The 20841-nt window shown below is 40.7% G+C and overlaps 2 protein-coding genes and 1 long non-coding RNA gene across 3 annotated transcripts; 1 reads left to right on the top strand and 2 right to left on the bottom strand.

The window, feature by feature from the left end:
• Positions 1 to 1618: 1618 nt before the first annotated feature.
• On the bottom strand, positions 1619 to 4321 carry LOC105696065. Its single transcript, XM_012418225.2, has 8 exons — positions 3950 to 4321; positions 3217 to 3521; positions 2856 to 2977; positions 2652 to 2774; positions 2394 to 2593; positions 2017 to 2321; positions 1770 to 1945; positions 1619 to 1705 (listed from the first exon to the last, which is right to left on the bottom strand). Exons 3-6 carry the CDS (start codon positions 2905 to 2907, stop codon positions 2259 to 2261), a joined length of 438 nt encoding a protein of 145 aa, XP_012273648.1. The 5' UTR covers positions 2908 to 2977; positions 3217 to 3521; positions 3950 to 4321; the 3' UTR covers positions 1619 to 1705; positions 1770 to 1945; positions 2017 to 2258.
• A 651-nt stretch (positions 4322 to 4972) lies between these two features.
• On the top strand, positions 4973 to 16183 carry LOC105696061 (DNA topoisomerase 3-beta-1). The gene is made up of 14 exons (XM_012418218.2): positions 4973 to 5196; positions 5334 to 5476; positions 5567 to 5761; positions 5830 to 5997; positions 6074 to 6202; positions 6339 to 6457; positions 6967 to 7167; positions 7234 to 7438; positions 7512 to 7694; positions 7791 to 8000; positions 8942 to 9159; positions 9241 to 9465; positions 9538 to 9799; positions 12830 to 16183. Exons 1-14 carry the CDS (start codon positions 5106 to 5108, stop codon positions 13034 to 13036), a joined length of 2556 nt encoding a protein of 851 aa, XP_012273641.1. The 5' UTR covers positions 4973 to 5105; the 3' UTR covers positions 13037 to 16183.
• LOC111674119 lies at positions 9039 to 20841 on the bottom strand. The gene is made up of 3 exons (XR_002762280.1): positions 20347 to 20841; positions 9459 to 9687; positions 9039 to 9171 (listed from the first exon to the last, which is right to left on the bottom strand). It is a non-coding gene; the product is annotated as an uncharacterized LOC111674119 (long non-coding RNA).

Raw genomic sequence — 20841 nt, 5'->3', positions numbered from 1 at the left:
TCAGGTACCATCCTTGTCAGTAACAGGCTTTCCTCCAAACACAATTGCCTAAACAACCATTTATACGAAATTAATATTGCCAACTCCCCAAGCTGCAAATGCGGGGAAACACACGAAGATGAAAACTGTTTCTTAAATGCCCAAATTACGCGAACCAAAGAAATAAGGTATACGAAACGATGATGAAAGAAAAATACTTTCCCCCCTGTGACATAGATACTCTGGTAATCGATAAACTAGCATTTGAACGGGGTACAGGCAAAAAGTGTTTTATGCGTTTCTATGCTAATACGATGGGAATACGAGGTCTCGGAGTAAAAATTTAATTGACCTGGAAATCACAGATGGCGCAGGGGGTTCCTCTGCAGTCAATTAGGGCCCCAGAAAACATGAATCTAGAGGATTTCTGGAGTTTTACTCGATTTCTTTATAATTATTGTACGAAAACGACAGGTGGAGTATGCCATTTAGTACAAACCCCAATATACTTCGACCCAGCTATCAATATAAAAACGAACGTCGGCAACGTAGGTATTTAGAAAAATCATCTTTGTCGATGTCGATCAAGTTCCTGAATGTGTTTCACTTCACCTTAAATACTCCGAGAATTATTTCGTTTTTGGAATAAAACCATATAAATAGAATCGTCAAGTTCAGTTTCCATACTTTTTTGAATTTCATTGTACCTTAACTGATTTCCATGAATCAGGCTTAATCAAAATTTTCTCTTGTGGTAATTCCAGTTCAATACCCTCTTTCTCCCCTTGAAAAGTGAGCTTGGAAGCTTAGAATACATGTTATCCATCGATCTCCTTGATTTAATATTTCCAAGTCATATTCTCTCGGAACACCAATTACGCAAATGCACACCTCTTGCAATATTTGGGTGTCAACTACGTTTTCTAAGCGGTTGGGACCGATGAACTTGTTAAAATAAGATTAAAAATCGATTCAAGTGAATCCTTACTCGATAGATGTGCTTGATTTTCAGAAATTGAAACATCGATGCTGGTGCTAAATTCCAATTAAGTACTGCTAGCTGGGACGTCATCTTTCTTGGTTACGGATAAACTGCTTTCTCGTGATATGTCTGTCAGATATTCGAAGAGTAGCACCAATGGGTTCCAAATTTTGTTTTGGAAGAGGCAGCCGATTGGATGATATTTGTTGTTCACCGTAATTCATGCTCGATGAACAGACATCCCCTTTTTCACATACGATACTTTTGAAATCTAAAAGAGAAGTTTCAATTAATTATTGTAAAATCAGATGATTATTGGAGAATAATTGAATTAACATTGTGTACCTAAATTCTTGAGGTGCAGATTTGGCGTAATGGACATGGTTCTATTAATTGGTAATGGTTCGGAAGCCTGTGAGAATGGATCTTTTTGTATTTGACACTCGTATAACTGGAACTTCCTTTTTCTTTCAAGCCGTAATCAACTGGTCGACTAGTGATGTGCAATCACCCATGTCTTGAATTGCCTTCGCAATACTACCGAGACTCATGCTTTGTTCCTGTATGAGATTGACTGGACTTTGTAATTCCTTTTCTCTTTTTCACCTTTGTACAGTGATATGCTTTGTTCCATATCTTGCAGGACCTATGGAATGTTCATACTCATTAAACTAGTCTTCCTAGCCACTGTGCTAGTAATATCCACTGGAAGGTGGGTATCCTTTTCGTAACAAATTGAAATTGCTAAAATGAATCATTAAATTAAAAACCAAAAGCCCTGGACATAATGGCAGACGTAGGACTTTACCTTCTATCGACAAGGTTTGATCAACCAGTGGTATCAGATGTCCATCCTTTTTCGGAGTAGAAACCGAAAAACCATAACTTGGTCTGGGTACTGTTTCTGCTGTTGATGTGTCTCGAATTTGTCGCACTTTTTTTTTAAAGAATTCTCCAACAGACACTTTTCGACTCATACAGGATCTGAACATAATCAAGTAATACATGAAAAATGCAAGTCGTTCATGTCGATGAGAGGATTAAAATGTACTAACTCTATCATGAAATCTGGTTCTCCGATAGTTCCAAAAAAAACCTCACAAATTTAAACGCACTTTTTCTCAACTGGTTGCAATTGGTAAAGCATGTAGGTGATTTTGCTGCCACGAGGCTTCATCAGTCAATAAAAAAGACTAGCCACCCGAGAGCCCAGACTGAAATTCATTAGCAAATTGAGCCATGATTTCTGCATTAACTGTGTTGAAACTTATTCCTTTGGTGGAACTTGCTGTAATTCCTAGGTGTCTCCTTTACTCGATATCGATGAGCATTCAGTTATCTCCATTGGCTCGAAGCTAATCTAAAATATTATTGTAATTATTAATAATTTGTGTAAATAATCGCATCGTACCTTGCTACATTTTAAACTTACCCTAGCAGTGTCCAACTTAACACTAGGAGCAGGATTATTATCGTTCAACGTAGCTACATTATTTATGGGTGAACTTAGAAAATTGCTGAGACCAAGAGAAAAAGTTTGACCGAGAAGTGTGTTACCAGAACTCATTAAACTTGATGGAGTATTATCACTTGATACTTTTTGTTGATTCAGATCCTTTTCTTTGTCGATTTCTGAAAGATTTGGCAAATGTAATAGAGTTAAGAGGCCTTCAGATATTTCTGTACATACCAATATCAGAATATGCTCTTTCTTCACTGCACCTTCGAAGTATTTCCCGGGCAAGCTCTCTCTCCATGTCAATTGTACTTTTCAGGTTCAAACTTCCAGTCAACTCTCTAGTATCATCGAGCACTATAAAATGCACAAACAATGATTACATATGTCAAGTTTAACAAGATGATACATTGTATCAAATTATTGAAATGCACTAACGTGAAGAAAGATTTTCAGCAATTCCCAATGACGAGTTCTCGGAATACTTCATCTCATCGCTCAAAAGCGGTTGTTGATATCTAATATCCTTTCAATGTCTGTTAGCCATGTGTGCTGCCAATCTGAAGAATAAATTATAGGAATATATTATGTGAATTTTTTATTTTTTTTTATATAGGAAGTATTAAATGAAATTTTAATTAATTAAAATTACTTTCAAAAATCCTATGACAAAGCTTAAATTACATGAAAGTTTGAATTTTGTTTTCCAAACGGTATCTGACTATTTTCAACCAGGATTGTAATCTCAAATCTTATCAAAACTTAAAAAAATCTAAAACAAAATTCAAGTCTTACATACTTCTCCGTTCAACCGTGGACGAAACTTGTGGTTCTTCTTCTTATTCTTTGGTACGATGACTTTCGGCCAAAGTGTATAGGCCCAGTACCACAAGTTCGACTTCTTGAAATAGTTTTGCTTTTTCGTTTCTCTGTTAACTTCGTTGCTCCAGACATAGATTTAATGAACTACAGGCCTCTGAGGTTATGGCAGGGTCGAGTAAGTATAAGTCATATAATATACGTGGTTTTCTCCATGTGTACTACAACGTATAATACGTTCCTAGTCTTCTACGTGAGCACGAAATATATTCCACCGTTCTATTTCTAAATAGAAAATAATAAATCCATTTAGAAATTTGATATTAAATTGGGTTAAGTCGAAAGAATTTTGAAAACAAGCGCCAACTTATTCCTTCAACTTTTTTACGTGTTTACACATGCGCTAAAAGACTCTTATTGTATTATTTCCTTTGTTCTTTTATATTGTCTCCTAACCCAATCGTCTCGTTGTCCCGTGTTGTCATTAGTTGGGCGGTTTTGATATTTCATTTTCTAAGTTCCATTTATATCTAGTTTTTGTTAATTAACCAGGAACTTCGGCTAGTCCTTTCTTTGATTTTCACTGTATATCTTATGTTGTGTATTAGTTGTGCTTTACTTTGTTGTGTTATCTTCTTGTCTTTGGTGTACTTTGGTTTTGTTGGTCTTGTGTTTCTCTTGTATTTTTATGAGCTATAAACTATTCTGCTTACCTATGGGTAATACTTGGTGCCACGTGGCGTGCCTTAGCATGCTTTAGTCCCGACCGACCTTTGTTCCTTCGTTTCACTTTTTGTTGCCACCTTTGAAACTTTCTATAGCTTCTTCCTTTTCCTTATATCTGTGGTCTGTTAAGGTCCTTATCTTGAAGATTACTGGTCGCTATTTTTGTTTTTGGGCGTAATATTTATCACTATTCTTGATTATACAGCATTCGGGATTCTCTACGCGTCCTTCGCGCGGCCATCTTCAGCCAAGGGGTCGACACTGCCATGCAATGGGGTGTAACGGTTTATGCACTACCGCCATCTTCGGTTGGAGTAAACCTTCTTCGTGAACTAAAATATTTGGCGTGCTATTCAAATTCATTTATTAAACGAAGGGATATTTTCGGGATTTAAAAAGTACTTGCAATGATCAAAACAGACGTTGCTTAAACTGACACACAAATATAAGAAAACAGTATATTAAACATAAAAGAAGTAACAAAAGTGTCAGTGGCGCAACGCCTGTTTTAAATCACTGTAAGAACGGAAATAATTACATTAAACATTAGTTAAAAAGTAACATATTTATTAAGATGAAAATATTAATTATTATGAATGTATAAATATACAAATTCTATACAAATTTAATTTTTGTTATGATTACTTTCATGAATTAAATGCGATCTATACATCGCATTTAATCCATTTAATTATTACAATTATTATAGTAAGAACTACAAACTGTTCTTGATTTACACTTTTACTCGCAAACTCACGTTCGCGATTTAATACCCGAGGTAATCGAAACTTGTAAAAATATTGCCACTAATCGACGTTAGGTTCACTTTGGTTCAGTTGTCCCGACTATTTTTATGCGCATCTACGCCGCGCCTCCTGGAGTCTCTTGCTATTGGTTAGAAAACTTTTTCTCTGTTCTTCTCTTTCTATTAGACTGGAAAGTCACGACACCAGCGCAGTCTTTGCTTGGAGTCAGTGAACTAACTTCAGCGTTACACCTCTCCCATAAGGAGTGTCGACCACCGTAGTGCGTGGGACATGGCTAAAAAGAGGGGATTCGAAGATTTTTCAACATTAAATCATGTTTATTTAAGAGTATTACGGTAAATTAATCTCATAAGGTTAGTTTTGCTAACGTATAAAAATGAAGACTGCATTAATGGTGGCTGAGAAGCCCTCTCTGGCTGCCTCGCTTGCCAATATACTAAGCAATGGCAGGTGCTCATCGAGAAAAGGTAGGTTAGGATTCCGGTATTACTGGATCCTGATTACTGATTTTTTGTAGTTTTTGTTGTAAGTTGATGGAGATTTTATAATAATTTAGGCGAAAGGTGTCCTCGACATTCTTCAGTTTCATTATGTGGTGTTTCAGGATTGAATGGGTCTTGCTCCGTTCACGAATGGACGGGCCAGTTTAAATCAGAGGCTGTAAACTTCAAGATGACATCTGTCTGCGGTCATGTAATGAGTTTAGACTTTCTTGGAAAATACAATAATTGGGACAAAGTGGACCCTGTAAGTCCTTTACATTAATTAAATTTAGAAATTACGGTTGACGAGTTACTTTGGATTGTAATTATCTGTTTATTTATGTCAATGCGTTAGGCAGAATTATTCTCATGTCCTACCGAGAAGAAGGAAGCTGTGCCCAAATTGAAAATTCCGTACTTCCTGGCGAAGGAAGGAAGTCATTGTGACTATCTCGTTCTGTGGCTTGATTGCGACAAGGAGGGTGAAAATATCTGCTTTGAGGTTATTCATGCGGTACAACAAGGAATGAGCCACAAATTGAATCCCAATGTAATAATAATCCCTTATTCTACATTGCTGACAGGGCGAAATAGACTTTTTGAAACTTTTGTCTTTAGGATATCTGGCGTGCTCGATTTTCTGCCATTACAGAGAAGGATATCAAAGCTGCATTGAATACTTTGGTAAAGCCAAATGAAAATGAAGCACGAAGTGTAGATGCTCGTCAAGAACTTGATCTGCGGATTGGTTGTGCTTTTACACGCTTTCAAACAAAATTCTTTCAGGTAAAAACTGCATTCAATATCTACTTGCAATATAAATGGAAGTATATCCTTTGATGCTTAATTCTATCTTCTGTAGGGAAAATACGGCGACTTAGATGCATCTCTGATATCGTATGGTCCTTGTCAGACGCCAACTTTAGGCTTTTGTGTTCAACGCCATGACGAAATACAAACTTTCAAGCCCGACGCATATTGGATTCTTCAGGTAAAAGAATCATCAATTCATTTTATTATTGTGAATCTTCCATTATCACTACATCGTTTTGTTAGATCGGTTAATTGGTTTAAACTCTACAGTGCTATCCAATCTACAGCTAATATCTCCATTCCAATTCATTTAGGTGTCTGTTAAATCAGTGGATGGTCAAGACGTATCGTTACACTGGAGTCGTGTTAGATCCTTTGACAAGGAAATCGCTACAATTTTCTTAACCCAAGTTAAAGAATACGATCAGGCAAAGTAAGCAACAGGGATCCGACTACGTAACGTGAAGCAAAAAATTCACAAGTCCCATAGAAGCCCAGATCCTATGTTAGCGCTTGATGCTCTAAAAGTGGCTAACAAACCACAAGTGGGGGTAAAAGAGAGATCGCACGTGTTAGCCAACGATATCTCACATACAGGAGGATGAGAGACGCATATAGAAAGGCGAGTATTGGGTGTAAGATAAAGAAAGAATGCAATTCGGTATGTATCGTCATAAGATTAAAAGAGATGGAGAGATGATTACAGCGCCGCCATCCGTTGGCTAACATACTATTTATCGAGCATCGAACGTCGTATCCTTCTGGGCTTCTATGGAAACTTCTGAATTCTTTGCGTGAAGTCATGCACGAATAGAAAATTCTGAATTTCTCCCACCACTAACAAATGTCCTAGAATCTGTTTATGTTCCTCTCTCTCCTTTATTTACCCATTTAAATAAAAGCAGGAAGACGCAAGAATTGCATGTAATAAGATGTTTTCAGGGTCTTGAGCGTGCAGAGTACAGAGAAGGCAAAGCCAAGGCCAATTGCCCTTAACACCGTTGAATTGATGCGAATAGCCAGTTCTGGATTGGGAATGGGACCACATCATGCTATGCAGATCGCTGAACGCCTTTACACTCAGGGATACATAAGCTATCCTCGAACAGAGACCACGTCTTATTCTGAAAACTTTGATTTAATGTAAGTAAATTCTTATTAACTAAAATAATGTTTGCTAAAAATAGTGAAATATGCCGGGATTGTTAGAGGAACGCTGAGGCAGCAGCAACACAGCTCGGAATGGGGAGACGAAGTACGGAGGATTCTATCGGTGGGTATAAATAAACCGAAGAAGGGTCATGATGCAGGGGACCATCCACCAATCACCCCGATGAAACACGCATCTAGGAACGAGCTGGATGGAGACGCGTGGAGGTTGTACGACTACATCACCAGACACTTTATTGCCACGGTAATTTCTGCTCCGATAGTTACACCTCCCTCCGGTGAGAGCTAGGTAATCACCCTTATATCTCATTCGCTAGCTCGCTGGTGATTGCAAGTACCTTAGTACCACGGCGAAGTTCGAAATTGGCACGGAGATATTCACAGCGACGGGTCACTCGTTAATAGATCCTGGATACACCAGTATTCTCACTTGGCAGACCCTCGGTGCCAACGAGACGCTGCCGAAATTCTCTGTCGGTGACAGAGTCAACATCCAAGAAGTCAGTGAGCTCGCCATTTTTCACCTCTGCCATTTATCGTACCCTCGAAACCGGGGTCCAGCCGGTAGATCAACTTCCTCAATGTTTTATATTTAGGCCAAGATGGTGGAATGCTACACGCAGCCGCCTGATTACCTCACCGAGTCGGAGCTAATTTCGCTGATGGAAAAACATGGAATTGGCACCGATGCCTCCATTCCGGTGCACATAAATAACATATGCATCCGCAACTATGTCACCGTAGTGGCTGGGAGGAAACTGGTCCCGACGTCGCTTGGTATCGTGCTGGTCCATGGTTACCAGAAGGTAGCCTGAGTCATGTATTCAAGAATGCCGATAACTAATCAAGAAGAGAATCGCAAGATCTATTTGAGTCTGAGGCTCGTACTCATACCTCACTTTCGGCGTTAAAAGACGTCTTTTACATAAAATCCTTGAATAGCTTTAAAAAAACCTCTTTTACATGTAATCTTTAAATGTCTAAAATACGTCTTTTATGTGTAATCTTTAAGGTGAAGTGAAACACGTCGAGGAACTTGATCGACGTCGATAAAGAAGATTTTACTAAATGCCTACGTTGCCGACGTTTGTTTTTATATTGACAGCTGGGTCGAATTATATTGGGTATTGTACCAAATGGCATACTCCACCTGTCGTTTTCGTACGATAATTATAAAGAAATCGAAGTAAACCTCCAGAAATTCTCTGGATGCGTGCTTTCTGGGGCCCTAATTGACTGCAGAGGGACTCCCTGCGCCATCTGTGATTTCCAGATCAATTAAATTTTCCCTCCGAGACTTCTTATTACCATCGTTTTAGCATAGAAGCGCATACAACACTTTTTTTGCCTTTATCCCGTTCAAATGCGAGTTTATCGATTACCAGAGTGTTCTAAATTGTCGTAAAATTGTCCTGACCCTTTCGATTCTCATATCAGAGCCTTCGATAATTGTATATCGATCGAAATATGAGAGCTCGACGCCATTTTGGTTCTGGTCTGGGCTGAGTTAAAATGTTTTTTTTAAAAATCCAAATTTTGAATGTGCCAGGACAATTCTTAGATGATCAGGAGTGATGTGTCAAAGTTTTGGACAATTTGGTCTAATGCCCTTAAAAAAAAGTGTTGTATTCGAATCGACTGATTTGAAGGGGGTTTCACTTCACCTTAAATGGCTGAAATACATATTTTAACGCAAAAATGGAAATACGAGTACAAACCTAAAATTCTTCGTCCGCTTACATTGCAGATAGACCCGGAGCTGGTGCTGCCGACGATGAGGTCTGCCGTGGAGGAACAATTGAATCTGATCGCACTCGGTAGAGCTGACTTCCACGCTGTCCTGCAGCACACCGTGGAGATCTTCAAGCAGAAGTTCTACTATTTCGTGCAAAGCATCGACGCCATGGACCAGCTGTTCGAGGTGACGTTCTCCCCGCTGTCCGCGTCCGGAAAATCCCATTCTCGGTCAGTAACCAGCTAGGGTGGGAAGTGGTATTTCAAGATAAGAAATATCCGGAGATAAGCAAACGAAGCAATTATTCTCAGGTGCGGCAAGTGTCGGCGGTACATGAAGTATATACAGACGAAGCCGTCTCGACTGCACTGCTCCCACTGCAACGAAACGTACAATCTACCGCAGAATGGTAATATTAGGATCTACAAGGAGTTGAAGTGTCCACTCGACGACTTCGAGCTGTTGTCCTGGTCTACCGGGACCCGCGGCAAAAGCTACACCTTCTGCCCTTATTGCTACAACAACCCACCCTTCAGGTAACACCCTCCACCAGGTCACGAGGTGTCTCTTGTTAGATCATATAAGGAATTGCATCCTGACGTGTCCAGGGACATGAAGAAGGGAATGAGCGGCTGCAACTCCTGCACCCATCCGACCTGTCCCCATGGGATGAACTCCAATGGGATATCCAGCTGTCCGGAGTGCGACTCCGGCATCCTCGTCCTGGACCCTTCGGCAGCGCCCAAGTGGAAGTTGGGCTGCAACAGGTGTGACGTGATCATACACCTATTCGAAAACGCGCACAAAATTACTGTAGACTCGGAGGTCTGCGACTGCGGCGCACAGATGGTCACAGTCGAGTACAAGCAGGTAGGTTTATTTTTAACCCCGTTTAAGGTGAAGTGAAACACCCTTCAAATCAGTCGATTCGAATACAACACTTTTTTTTAATGGTATTAGACCAAACTGGCCGAAACATTGACACACCCTGATCATCTAAGAATTATCCTGACACGTTAAAAATTTGGATTTTTTAACAAAATTTTGTAACTCAGCCCAGACCAATACCAAAATGGCGTCGAGCTCATATTTCGATCGATATACAATTATCGAAGGCTCTGATATGAGAATCGAAAGGGTCAGGACAATTTTACTACAATTTAGAACACTCTGGTAATCGATAAACTCGCATTTGAACAGGATAAGGGCAAAAAAAGTGTTGTATGCGCTTCTATGCTAAAATGATGGGAATACGGGGTCTCGGAGTGAAAATTTAATTGACCTGGAAATCACAGATGGCGCAGGGGGTCCCTCTGCAGTCAATTGGGGCCCCAGAAAGCTTGAATCCAGTAGATTTCTGGAGTTTTACTTCGATTTCTTGATATTTATTGTACGAAAACGACAGGTGGAGTATGCCATTTGGTACAATACCCAATATAATTCGATGTAACTTTCAATATAAAATCGAGCGTCAGCAATGTAGGCATTTAGAAAAATCTTCTATATCGCCATTGATCAAGTTCCTCGACGTGTTTCATTTCATCTTAACAATTCACAATGTCATATTGCGATTTTATAACACTCCTTAGGAAGTTTCATGGCATATCCTAATTTTACAAAATTTTCTTTATATATTGTGTAAATATATGATATAAATTCCTTAGACGAGGGTAGAGATTTACCTGCACGCTTTCAGGAATTTATAACATGTTACCGTGAAATCAGGAATTTATCTAAACAATCGTAATGTATGAGACAAAAATTATATTTAAAAAATGTTTATATAGAAGATCTAGAAAATGAAATGTTTCATGGGTGCCCTCCAAGTTAAGGTGAAGTGAAACACGTAGAGGAACTTGATCGATGTCGGTATAAAAAGTTTTTCTAAATACCTACGTTGTCGACGTTCGTTTTTATATCGACAGCTGTGTCAAATTATATTCAGTATTGTACTAAATGTCATACTCTATCTGTCGTTTTCGTACAATAATTATAAAGAAATCGAAGTAAAACTAGAATTCCTCTAGATTTATGGTTTCTGAGGCCCTGAGTGACTACAGAGGGACCCCTGCGCCATCTGTGATTTCCGTGTCAACTAAATGTTCACTCCGAGACCTCGCATACCCATCGTTTTGGCACAGAAGTGCATAAGACACTTTTTTTGCCTTTATCCCGCTCAAATACAAGTTTATCGATTACCAGAGTGTTCTAAATTATCGTAGGATTGTCCTGACATGTTCGTTTCTCATATTAGAGTCTTCAATAATTGTATATTATTCGAAATATGAGAGCTCGACGCCATTTTGGTTCTGGTCTGGGCTAAGTTAAAACATACTTGTCGGAAATCCAAATTTTCAAAGCGTTAGGATAATTCCTAGGTGTTCACGAGTTATTAATTATGTTTCGGATAGCTCTTTGGAATATTCTTTAAAAAAGTGTCATTCGAATCAATTGATTCGAGAGGAGTTTCACTTCACCTTAAGGTGGCTACACACGTAAAGAAGAATCGTAAAGTTTTATACTCTGTACAGATCAATCTGCCGGATCGGTTTTTATAGATTTATCGCAACCAATCATCGTTACCTGTTTGATCGACATTAAGGTGACTGCACACGTAACGACAGATCGTTAAGGGGATGTGAAAGTGGCATTCGATAGGTCAATCGCTCGTGAAACTTTTTTACGAACAGGGTATATTGACTCGTTTCAAACTTTACAACGAGAATGTGGAGGTCCTAAGGTAAGTCCTGAAACTCGTGAAACTTCACTTTTTGTAAGAAATTTTGGAAGCATCTGTAAACAAATTTTTGAAAAATTGAAATTTTCTGGGTGTTAGCACCTTTCTTATAGCCTCCACATTCACATTGTCAAATTTGAAACGATTCGGTACACTCAGTTCGGAGAAAAGTTTCATAAACGAGACGCCACTTTCACATCACCTTAAGGTGAAGTGAAACACCCTTCAAATCAGTCGATTCGAATACAACACTTTTTTTTAAAAGCATTAGACCAAACTGTCCGAAACTTTGACACATCACTCCTGATCATCTAAGAATTGTCCCGACACATTCAAAATTTGGATTTTTGAACAAAATTTTTTAACTTAGCCCAGATCAGAAACAAAATGGCGTCGAGCTCTCGTATTTCGATCGATATACAATTACCGAAGGCTCTGATATGAGAATCGAATGGGTCAGGACAATTTTACGACAATTTAGAACACTCTGGTAATCGATAAACTCGCATTTGAACGAGATAAGGGCAAAAAAAGAGCTGTATGCGCTTCTATGCTAAAACTATGGTAATACGGGGTCTCGGAGTGAAAATTTAATTGACCTGGAAATCACAGACAAATTTAAACCCTTTAGTTTCTCATATCAGAGCCTTCCATAATTTTATATTGATCGAAATATGAGAGCTCGATGCCATTTTGGTTCTGGTCTAAGCTAAGATAATAATTTTTTTAATAAAATTCAAATTTTCAATGTGTCAGGACAATTCTTAGATGATCAGGAGTCATGTGACAAAGTTTCGGACAGTTTGGTCCAATACCCTTAAAAAAAAAGTGTTGTATTCGAATCGACAGATTTGAGGGGGGTTTCATTTCACCTTAAGCCGTTACCTGTGCAGTTTGAAAAGAGAATACAAATTTTGAATGTGTCAGGACAATTCTTAGATGACCACGAGTCATGTGTCAAAGGTTCGGACAGTTTGGTCCAATACCCTTAAAAAAAAGTGTTGTATTCGAATCGACTGATTTGAAGGAGGTCTCACTTCACCTTAACGTGCTGAATTTCCAAATGATTCGATACACTTAGGAGAAAAATGTTACGAGCAAGATCTTTCGCCGCCATTTTTGTGTCACTCTAAAACCGCGCGGTAATTGATTTTTCATTTTAGGATAAAAGCAAGCTGCCGAACGAAGCCACCGAGATGACGGGCTGTGTCTTTTGTACCCCGGCCTTCATGTCGTTGGTGGAAAAACACAGAGCGGTCGCCTCGAAGCCGGTGGCCACCCGAGGTCGAGGTCACGCGAAAGGTCGCAGTCGGGGCAAGCCCAGACCCCCCAAGGACAAGATGGCACAGCTCGCGGCTTACTTCGTCTAATCCTCTGTCATATGTCTCTCCATCCATCTCGCATCTCACCTTTCCCCTGCGAAGCCTACGGCAACGACGGCATTCGCCCAGGTAATCGACGCTCAAGTTTAACCTGGCCACCCACGTAACGGTAGAACATGGCGATTTATGATCTATGTAATTCATTGGAATTTTGTCACGTGGGCGGTTTAGAGATACTGCGTCACTAGTTAGTTCGAGTTCCTGCCACATGGCACGTTTCAGGCATCCATCTCGCATCTCACCTTTCCCCTGCGAAGCCTACGGCGACGACGGCATTCGTCCAGGTAATCGACGCTCAAGTTTAAGCTGGCCACCCACGTAACGATAGAACATGGCGATTTATGATCTATGTAATTCATTGGAATTTTGTCACGTGGGCGGTTTAGAGATACTGCGTCACTATTTAGTTCGAGTTCCTGCCACATGGCACGTTTCGGGCTGTCTTTTGTACCCCGACCTTCGTGTCGTTGGTGGAAAAGCACAGAGTGGTCGCCTCGAAGCCCGTGGCCACCCGAGATCGAGGTCACGCGAATTCATTACGTAATTCATTCTAATTTCTTCACGTGGGCGGTGTACATACCTGCGTCACTATTTAGTTCGCGTTCCCGCCACATGGCACGTTTCGCGCTGTGTCTTTTGTACCTAGACCTTCGTGTAGTTGGTTGAAAAGCACGTTTCAGGCTGTGTTTTTTGTACCCCGACCTTCGTGTCGTTGGTGGAAAAGCACAGAGTGGTCGCCTCGAAGCCCGTGGCCACCCGAGGTCGAGGTCACGCGAATTCATTACGTAATTCATTCTAATTTCTTCACGTGGGCGGTGTACATACCTGCGTCACTATTTAGTTCGCGTTCCCGCCACATGGCACGTTTCGCGCTGTGTCTTTTGTACCTAGACCTTCGTGTAGTTGGTTGAAAAGCACGTTTCAGGCTGTGTTTTTTGTACCCCGACCTTCGTGTCGTTGGTGGAAAAGCACAGAGTGGTCGCCTCGAAGCCCGTGGCCACCCGAGGTCGAGGTCACGTGAATTCATTACGTAATTCATTCTAATTTCTTCACGTGGGCGGTGTACATACCTGCGTCACTATTTAGTTCGCGTTCCCGCCACATGGCACGTTTCGCGCTGTATCTTTTGTACCTCGACCTTCGTGTAGTTGGTTGAAAAGCACGTTTCGGGCTGTGTTTTTTGTACCCCGACCTTCGTGTCGTTGGTTGAAAAGCACAGAGCGGTCGCCTCGAAGCCGGTGGCCACCCGAGGTCGAGGCCACGCAAAAGGTCGCAGTCGCGGCAAACCCAGACCCCCCAAGGACAAGATGGCACAGCTCGCGGCTTACTTCGTCTAATCCTCTGTCATATGTCCCTCCATCCATCTCGCATCTCACCTTTCTCCTGCGAAGCCTACGGCGACGATGGCATTCGCTCAGGTAATCGACGCTCAAGTTTAACCTGGTTACTCACATAACGGTAGAACATGGCGATTTATGATCTATGTAATTCATTGGAATTTTGTCACGTGGACGGTTTACAGATACTGCGTCACTATTTAGTTCGCGTTCCCGCCACATGGCACGTTTCAACAAAGAATTGAAAAGTCCCATAGAAGCCCAGGGCCTGTATTACGTATTTTTGACGAGAGCGCTCACTTTTCGCACTTTCATCTCACGAGAGTTTATCCGCCGAATTACGTATTCGTTATATGAAACAACGAGATCACTAGCATTTCTGATCTAGTAATATTGTTAAATACAGGTAGATACCTTGTACATCGAAAATCGTTGAGAGGTAGGGTGTTATAGACAGGAAAGGCGGGAAGATGAAAAGTCGTTAAAAGTAAAGAATAGAACTCGAGTCTATGATTCACCATTTCGCTTAAAAATTTGTGCCGAGCTAATTCATATGCATGGTCTCGCATTTTCACCACCAAAAACGTTCCGTAATACCGTGGGCTACTAATTTTTCACATTTTCATTCAATTTGCTTTATGTAATAGACCCCCAGATCCTATGACAGCGTATGATGCTCTAAAAGATGACTAACCAACCAGAAGATGATATGATTCACCATTTCGCTTAATAATTTGTGCCGAGCCTATTCATATGAATGGTCTCGCATTTTCACCACCAAAAACGTTCCGTAATACCGCGAGCTACTAATTTTTCACATTTTCATTCAAATTGCTTTATGTAATAGACCCCCAGATCCTGTGACAGCGCATGATGCTCTAAAAGTTGACTAACCAACCAGAAGGGGGGGTAAAAGAAAAAACGCATATGTTAGCCAACGATATCTCACATACGGGAGGAACAGAGACGCATATAGAAAGGCGAGTATTGTGTGTAAGATGAGGAAAGAATACAATTCGCTATGTATCGCCATAAGATTAAGAGAGATGGAGAGATGATTACAGCGCCGCCATCCGTTGGCTAACGTACTATTTATCGAGCATCAAACGTCCGTATCCTTTTGGGCTTCTATGGAAATTTCTGAATTCTTTGGTGCCAATAAAACTGTGCAACCGCGGGTGGAAAAATAAATTGAAAAAATTAAGTTGTTCCGGTAAACTATGTACGATAAGATACCGGAAAAGATTCGCTATACACGCGTCAGTTAAAATCTGTATAGATCGGTTTGCGCAGAGCTATCGGAATTATTTATCATTCTAAGGGTACCTTAAGGTGAAGTGAAACAGGTGGAGGAACTAGATCGACGATCGGTAAATAGAGATTTTTCTAAATACCTACGTTGCCGACGTTCGTTTTTATATCGAGAGCTGGGTCTAATTATATTGAATATTGTGCCAAATGGCACACTTCATCTGTCGTTTTCGTACAATAATTATAAAGGAATCGAAGTAAAACTCCGGAAATCCTCTAGATTTATGGTCTCTGAGGTCCTAAGTGACTACAGAGGGTCCCCTGCGCCATCTGTGATTTTGCGTGTCAACTAAATTTTCACTCCGGGACCTCACATTCCTATCGTTTTAGCACAAAAGCGCTTAAGACACTTTTTTTTGCCTTATCCCGTTCAAATGCGAGTTTATCGATTACGGGAGTATTCTGACATAAGATTATCCTGACACTTTCGTTTCTCATATGAGAAGCCTTCAATAATTATATATTGATCGAAGTATGAGAGCTCGACACCATTTTGGTTCTTGTCTGGCCTGAGTTAAAAAATTTGTTTCAAAAATCCAAATTTTGAATGTGTCAGGCATGTGGCAGGAGTTTCGGACAGTTTGGCTCAAACCCTTAAGTTGAAGTGAAACATCCTTCAAATCAGTCGACTCGAATACACCACTTTTCTTTAAGGGTATTGGACCAAACTGTCCGAAACTTTGTCACATGACTCCTGATCATCTGAGAATTGTCCTGACACGTTCAAAATTTGGATTTTTTATAAAAATTGTTTAACTCAGCCCAGACCAGAACTAAAATGGCGTCGAGCTCTCATATTCCGATCGATATACAATTTTCGAAGGCTCTGATATGAGAATCGAAAAGGTCAGGATAATTTTACGACAATTTAGAACACTCTGGTAATCGATAAACTCGCATTTGAACGGGATAAGGGCAAAAAAAGAGTTGTATGCGTTTCTATGCTAAAACGATGGTATTACGGGGTCTCGGAGTGAAAATTTAATTGACCTGGAAATCATAGATGGCGCAGGGGGTCCCTCTGCAGTCAATTGGGGCCCCAGAAAGCTTGAATCCAGTGGATTTCTGGAGTTTTACTTCGATTTCTTGATATTTATTGTACGAAAATGACAGGTGGAGTATGCCATTTGGTACAATATTCAATGTAATTCGACCCAGCTGTCAATATAAAAACGAACGTCGGGAACGTAGGCATTTAGATAAATCTTCTTTATCGCCGTTGATCAAGTTCCTCGACGTGTTTCACTTCACCTTAAAAAAAAGTGTTTTATTTTAACCGACTGATTTGAGGGGGATTTCACTTCACCTTAAAGGCAGCCGGACGCGTAACGATAAATTGGAGCGATTTGTAATCTGAGGAAGTAAATCGAGTTCTACAGCGTCCACTAGTCAGTCAGATCTATACGGATTGATTTTCACGAATTCGTTACGCGGATAGCCATCTTTAAACTTAAAGTTACTCTTGATTTTCCGTGAGGAAAATTTGGGGTTCCCATTTTTAGTCCTAATCGATAATATGTATAAGTATCGTTCACTATTGTCCTGGGGACCGATCGTCGATTTTTTGTAAATAACCATTTTAGGAAATAAAGAAATCTCGGGACAGATCCGGATCAAGATCTACTCCTGTTTTTAGCCCTCCTAATCGGTAAGAAGTAAAAGCTATTAATCATTAACCAGGTGGTCGATTGCAGATTTTTTTGTTTAAACAACCGTTTTAGAAAATAAAGAAATATCTGTACAGACTGAAATCGAAGATCCAGGAGCGAGTCGTGGGAGGAAATCGATTCGTCGAAGGAACGTCACCCTGGGGGTTTGGAGCTTTTATTCGTCTATTCTTCCCAGGACGTCAATACAACCTCTCTCTTTCCGCCGTTAAGGTGGAAACACGTCGAGGAACTTGATCAATGTCGATAAAGATTTTTCTAAATGCCTACGTTGTCGACGTTCGTTTTTATATTGACAGCTGGGTCGAATTACATTGAATATTGTACCAAATCGCATGCTCCACCTGTCGTTTTCGTACAATAATTACAAAGAAAACGAAGTAAAACTCTAGAAATGCTCTGGTTTCATGCTTTTTGGGGCCCTAATTGACTGCAGAGGGACCCCCTGCGCCATCTGTGATTTCCAGGTCAATTAAATTTTCATTCCGAGACCTCGTATTTCCATCGTTTTAGCGTAGAAGGGCATAGAACCCTCTTTTAGCCTTTATTCCGTTCAAATGCGAGTTTCGAGATTATTAGTGTTCTAAATTGTCGTAAAATTGTCCTGACCCTTTCGTTTCTCATATCAGAGCCTTCGATAATTGTATATCGATCGAAATATGAGAGCTCGACGCCATTTTGGTTCTGGTCTGGGCTAAATTAACCCTTTGCGGTCGTATGTCTACTCTCAGCCACCAAAATTCTCTTGATCTTGGGAACATGTGACCGCAAAGGGTTAAAAAAATGTTTTCCAAAAAGGCAAGTTTTTAATCGGTCAGGACAATTCCTAGATGATCACGAGTCATGTGACAAAGTTTCGGACAGTTTGGTCCAATACCCTTAAAAAAAAGTGTTGTATTCGAATCGACTGATTTGAGGGGGGTTTCACTTCACCTTAATCATCAACCGGGTAGCCGAATGCCGATTTTAGTTTTAACAACCGTTTTAAGCAATAAAGAAATATCTGTACAGATTGGATTCGAAGATCCAGGAGCGAGTAGTGGGAGGGAATCGATTCGTCGAAGGAACGTCACCCTGGGGGTTTGAAGCTTTTATCCGTCTATTCTTCCCAGGACGTCAATAGGACCTCTCTCTTTCCGCCGTTAAGGTACTCTTTCTCTCTCTCTCTCTCTCTTTTTCTCTCCGGTTTTCGCGGGTTTCTCTCGGGTAATGTACGCGCCAAGTTGAGCGCACTTTATGGGCCCTCTCGCCTGAAAGCCGGCCTCTCGGGGGATTCCTTTTCACCCTTCACCTAAGTGCACACACGCTCGTCTTTTCCTACCCCGCAGAGTCGAGTCGCCGATATATCCGGCTTTGCTCCTGATCTCCCGAGATTTCCTGTGTAAACCTAAGCCGCCGAGCTGAGACGTCTCTCGCGTTGCACTTTAAAGAGGGGAGAGAAAAACACGGCAGTTTAAGGTGAAGTGAAACACGTCGAGGAACTTGATCGACGTCGATAGAGAAGATTTTTCTAAATGCCTACGTTGCCGACGTTCATTTTTATATCGACGGCTGGGTCGAATTATATTGGGTATTGTACCAAATGGCATATTCCACCTGTCGTTTTCGTGCAATAATTATAAAGAGATCGAAGTAAAACTCCAGAAATCCTCTGGATTCGTGATTTCTGGGGCCCCAATTGACTGCAGAGGGACCCCCTGCGCCATCTGTGATTTCCAGATCAATTAAATTTTCCCTCCGAGACCTCGTATTCCCATCGTTTTAGCAGAGAAGCGCATACAACACTTTTTTTGCCTTTATCCCATTCAAGTGCGAGTTTATCGATTACCAGAGTGTTCTAAATTGTCGTAGAATTTTCCTAACACGTTCTTTCCTAATATTAGAGGGTTCAATAATTATACGGTATTCGGAATATGAGAGCTCGACGCCAGTTTGGTTCTGACCTGGGCTGAGTTAAAAAATTTGGTTAAAAAATCCAAATTTTGAATGTGTCAGGACAATTCTTAGATGATCAGGAGTGATGTGTCAAGGTTTCGGACAGTTTGGTCTAATACCCTTAAGAAAAAGTATTGTATTCGAATCGACTGATTTGAAGAGTGTTTCACTTCACCTTAACCCCTTGGTTTACTATTTAAATTCCAATAGCGTGTGCCATAAACAACAAAAATGTCGATCATACTGTTATGCCGCGAAGGGTAAAGAGGTTATCCTCGAAGAATTTGTTAAGGTGATGTGGAACCCCCCCCCCAAATCAGTCGATTTGAATACAACACTTTCTTTGAGGATATTAGACCAAACTGTCCGAAACTATGACACATCACTCCTGATCATCTGAGAATTGTCCCGACACATTGAAAATTTGGATTTTTCAACAAAATTTTTTAACAAACCAGACCAGAACCAAAATGGCGTTGAGCACTCATATTTCGATCAATATACAATTATCGAAGGCTCTGATATGGGAAATGAAAGGGTCGGGACAATTTTACGACAATTTAGAACACTTTGGTAATTGATAAACTCGCATTTGAACGGGATAAAGGCAAAAAAAGTGTTGTATGTACTTCTATGTTAAAACGATGGGAATACGAGGTCTCGGAGTGAAAATTTAATTGCCCTGAAAATCACAGATGGCGCAGGGGGTTCCTCGGCAGTCAATTAGGGCTCCAGGAAGCATGAATCCAGAGAATTTCTAGTTTTACTTCGATTTCTTTATAATTATTGTACAAAAACGACAAGTGGAGTATGCTATTCGGTACAATACCCAATATAATTCGATATAACTGTGAATATAAAAACCAACGTCGGCAACGTAGGTATTTAGAAAAATATTCTCTATCGACGTTGATCAAGTTCCTCGATGTGTTTCACTTCACCTTAAAGTGTTTAATGGCAGATAAAAAAAAAATACGTATCGCTTAGTTTTTAGTCTACTATAACATATTATAAAAGAAATGAAATCGGAGAGATCGACCTGGGATACCTTCCTTGTCTAGGGAAGAGCCGAGCCGACTTTAAACGCTTGCGGAATTTACCCTGGGCGAACGAGCTCGTTAAATCCTGGCGACGAGCTCGAGCCGGCTGGACTTACACATCCACGTCCTCGTCCACGTCCACATCCATAGGTATCCTCTATTTCCCGAGTTTCAAGACACTCGAATGGTAATTTAAAGGACGCGGTGCAGACTGTGCCGAGCCATTTGCCCGGCGCGGCCGCCCATTAAGAATTACGGCGCGAATTATTTCCGCCCACCGGGCGGCGTTTCGGCGATAATTAAAACGCCCCTTCCCAAGCGGCTCTCTTTACGACGTCCCTCGCATACTGAAACATGCCATGAAATCCTCCTCTTTCCTCTAATCGCTCTTTTTTCACTTTCCTCCATTTCGTTTCAGCGAAAGGGACGACTACGTGGGATTATTCCCGCTCAGGCCCACCGAACACGATTACGTAAGAGTAAGGTGAAGTGAAACACGTCGA

This window comes from Orussus abietinus, unplaced genomic scaffold (assembly GCF_000612105.2).
Source record: "Orussus abietinus isolate OABI.00-Male unplaced genomic scaffold, Oabi_2.0 scaffold694, whole genome shotgun sequence".
NCBI lineage: Eukaryota > Metazoa > Arthropoda > Insecta > Hymenoptera > Orussidae > Orussus > Orussus abietinus.
This window is presented reverse-complemented; position numbering and strand designations above follow the sequence as displayed.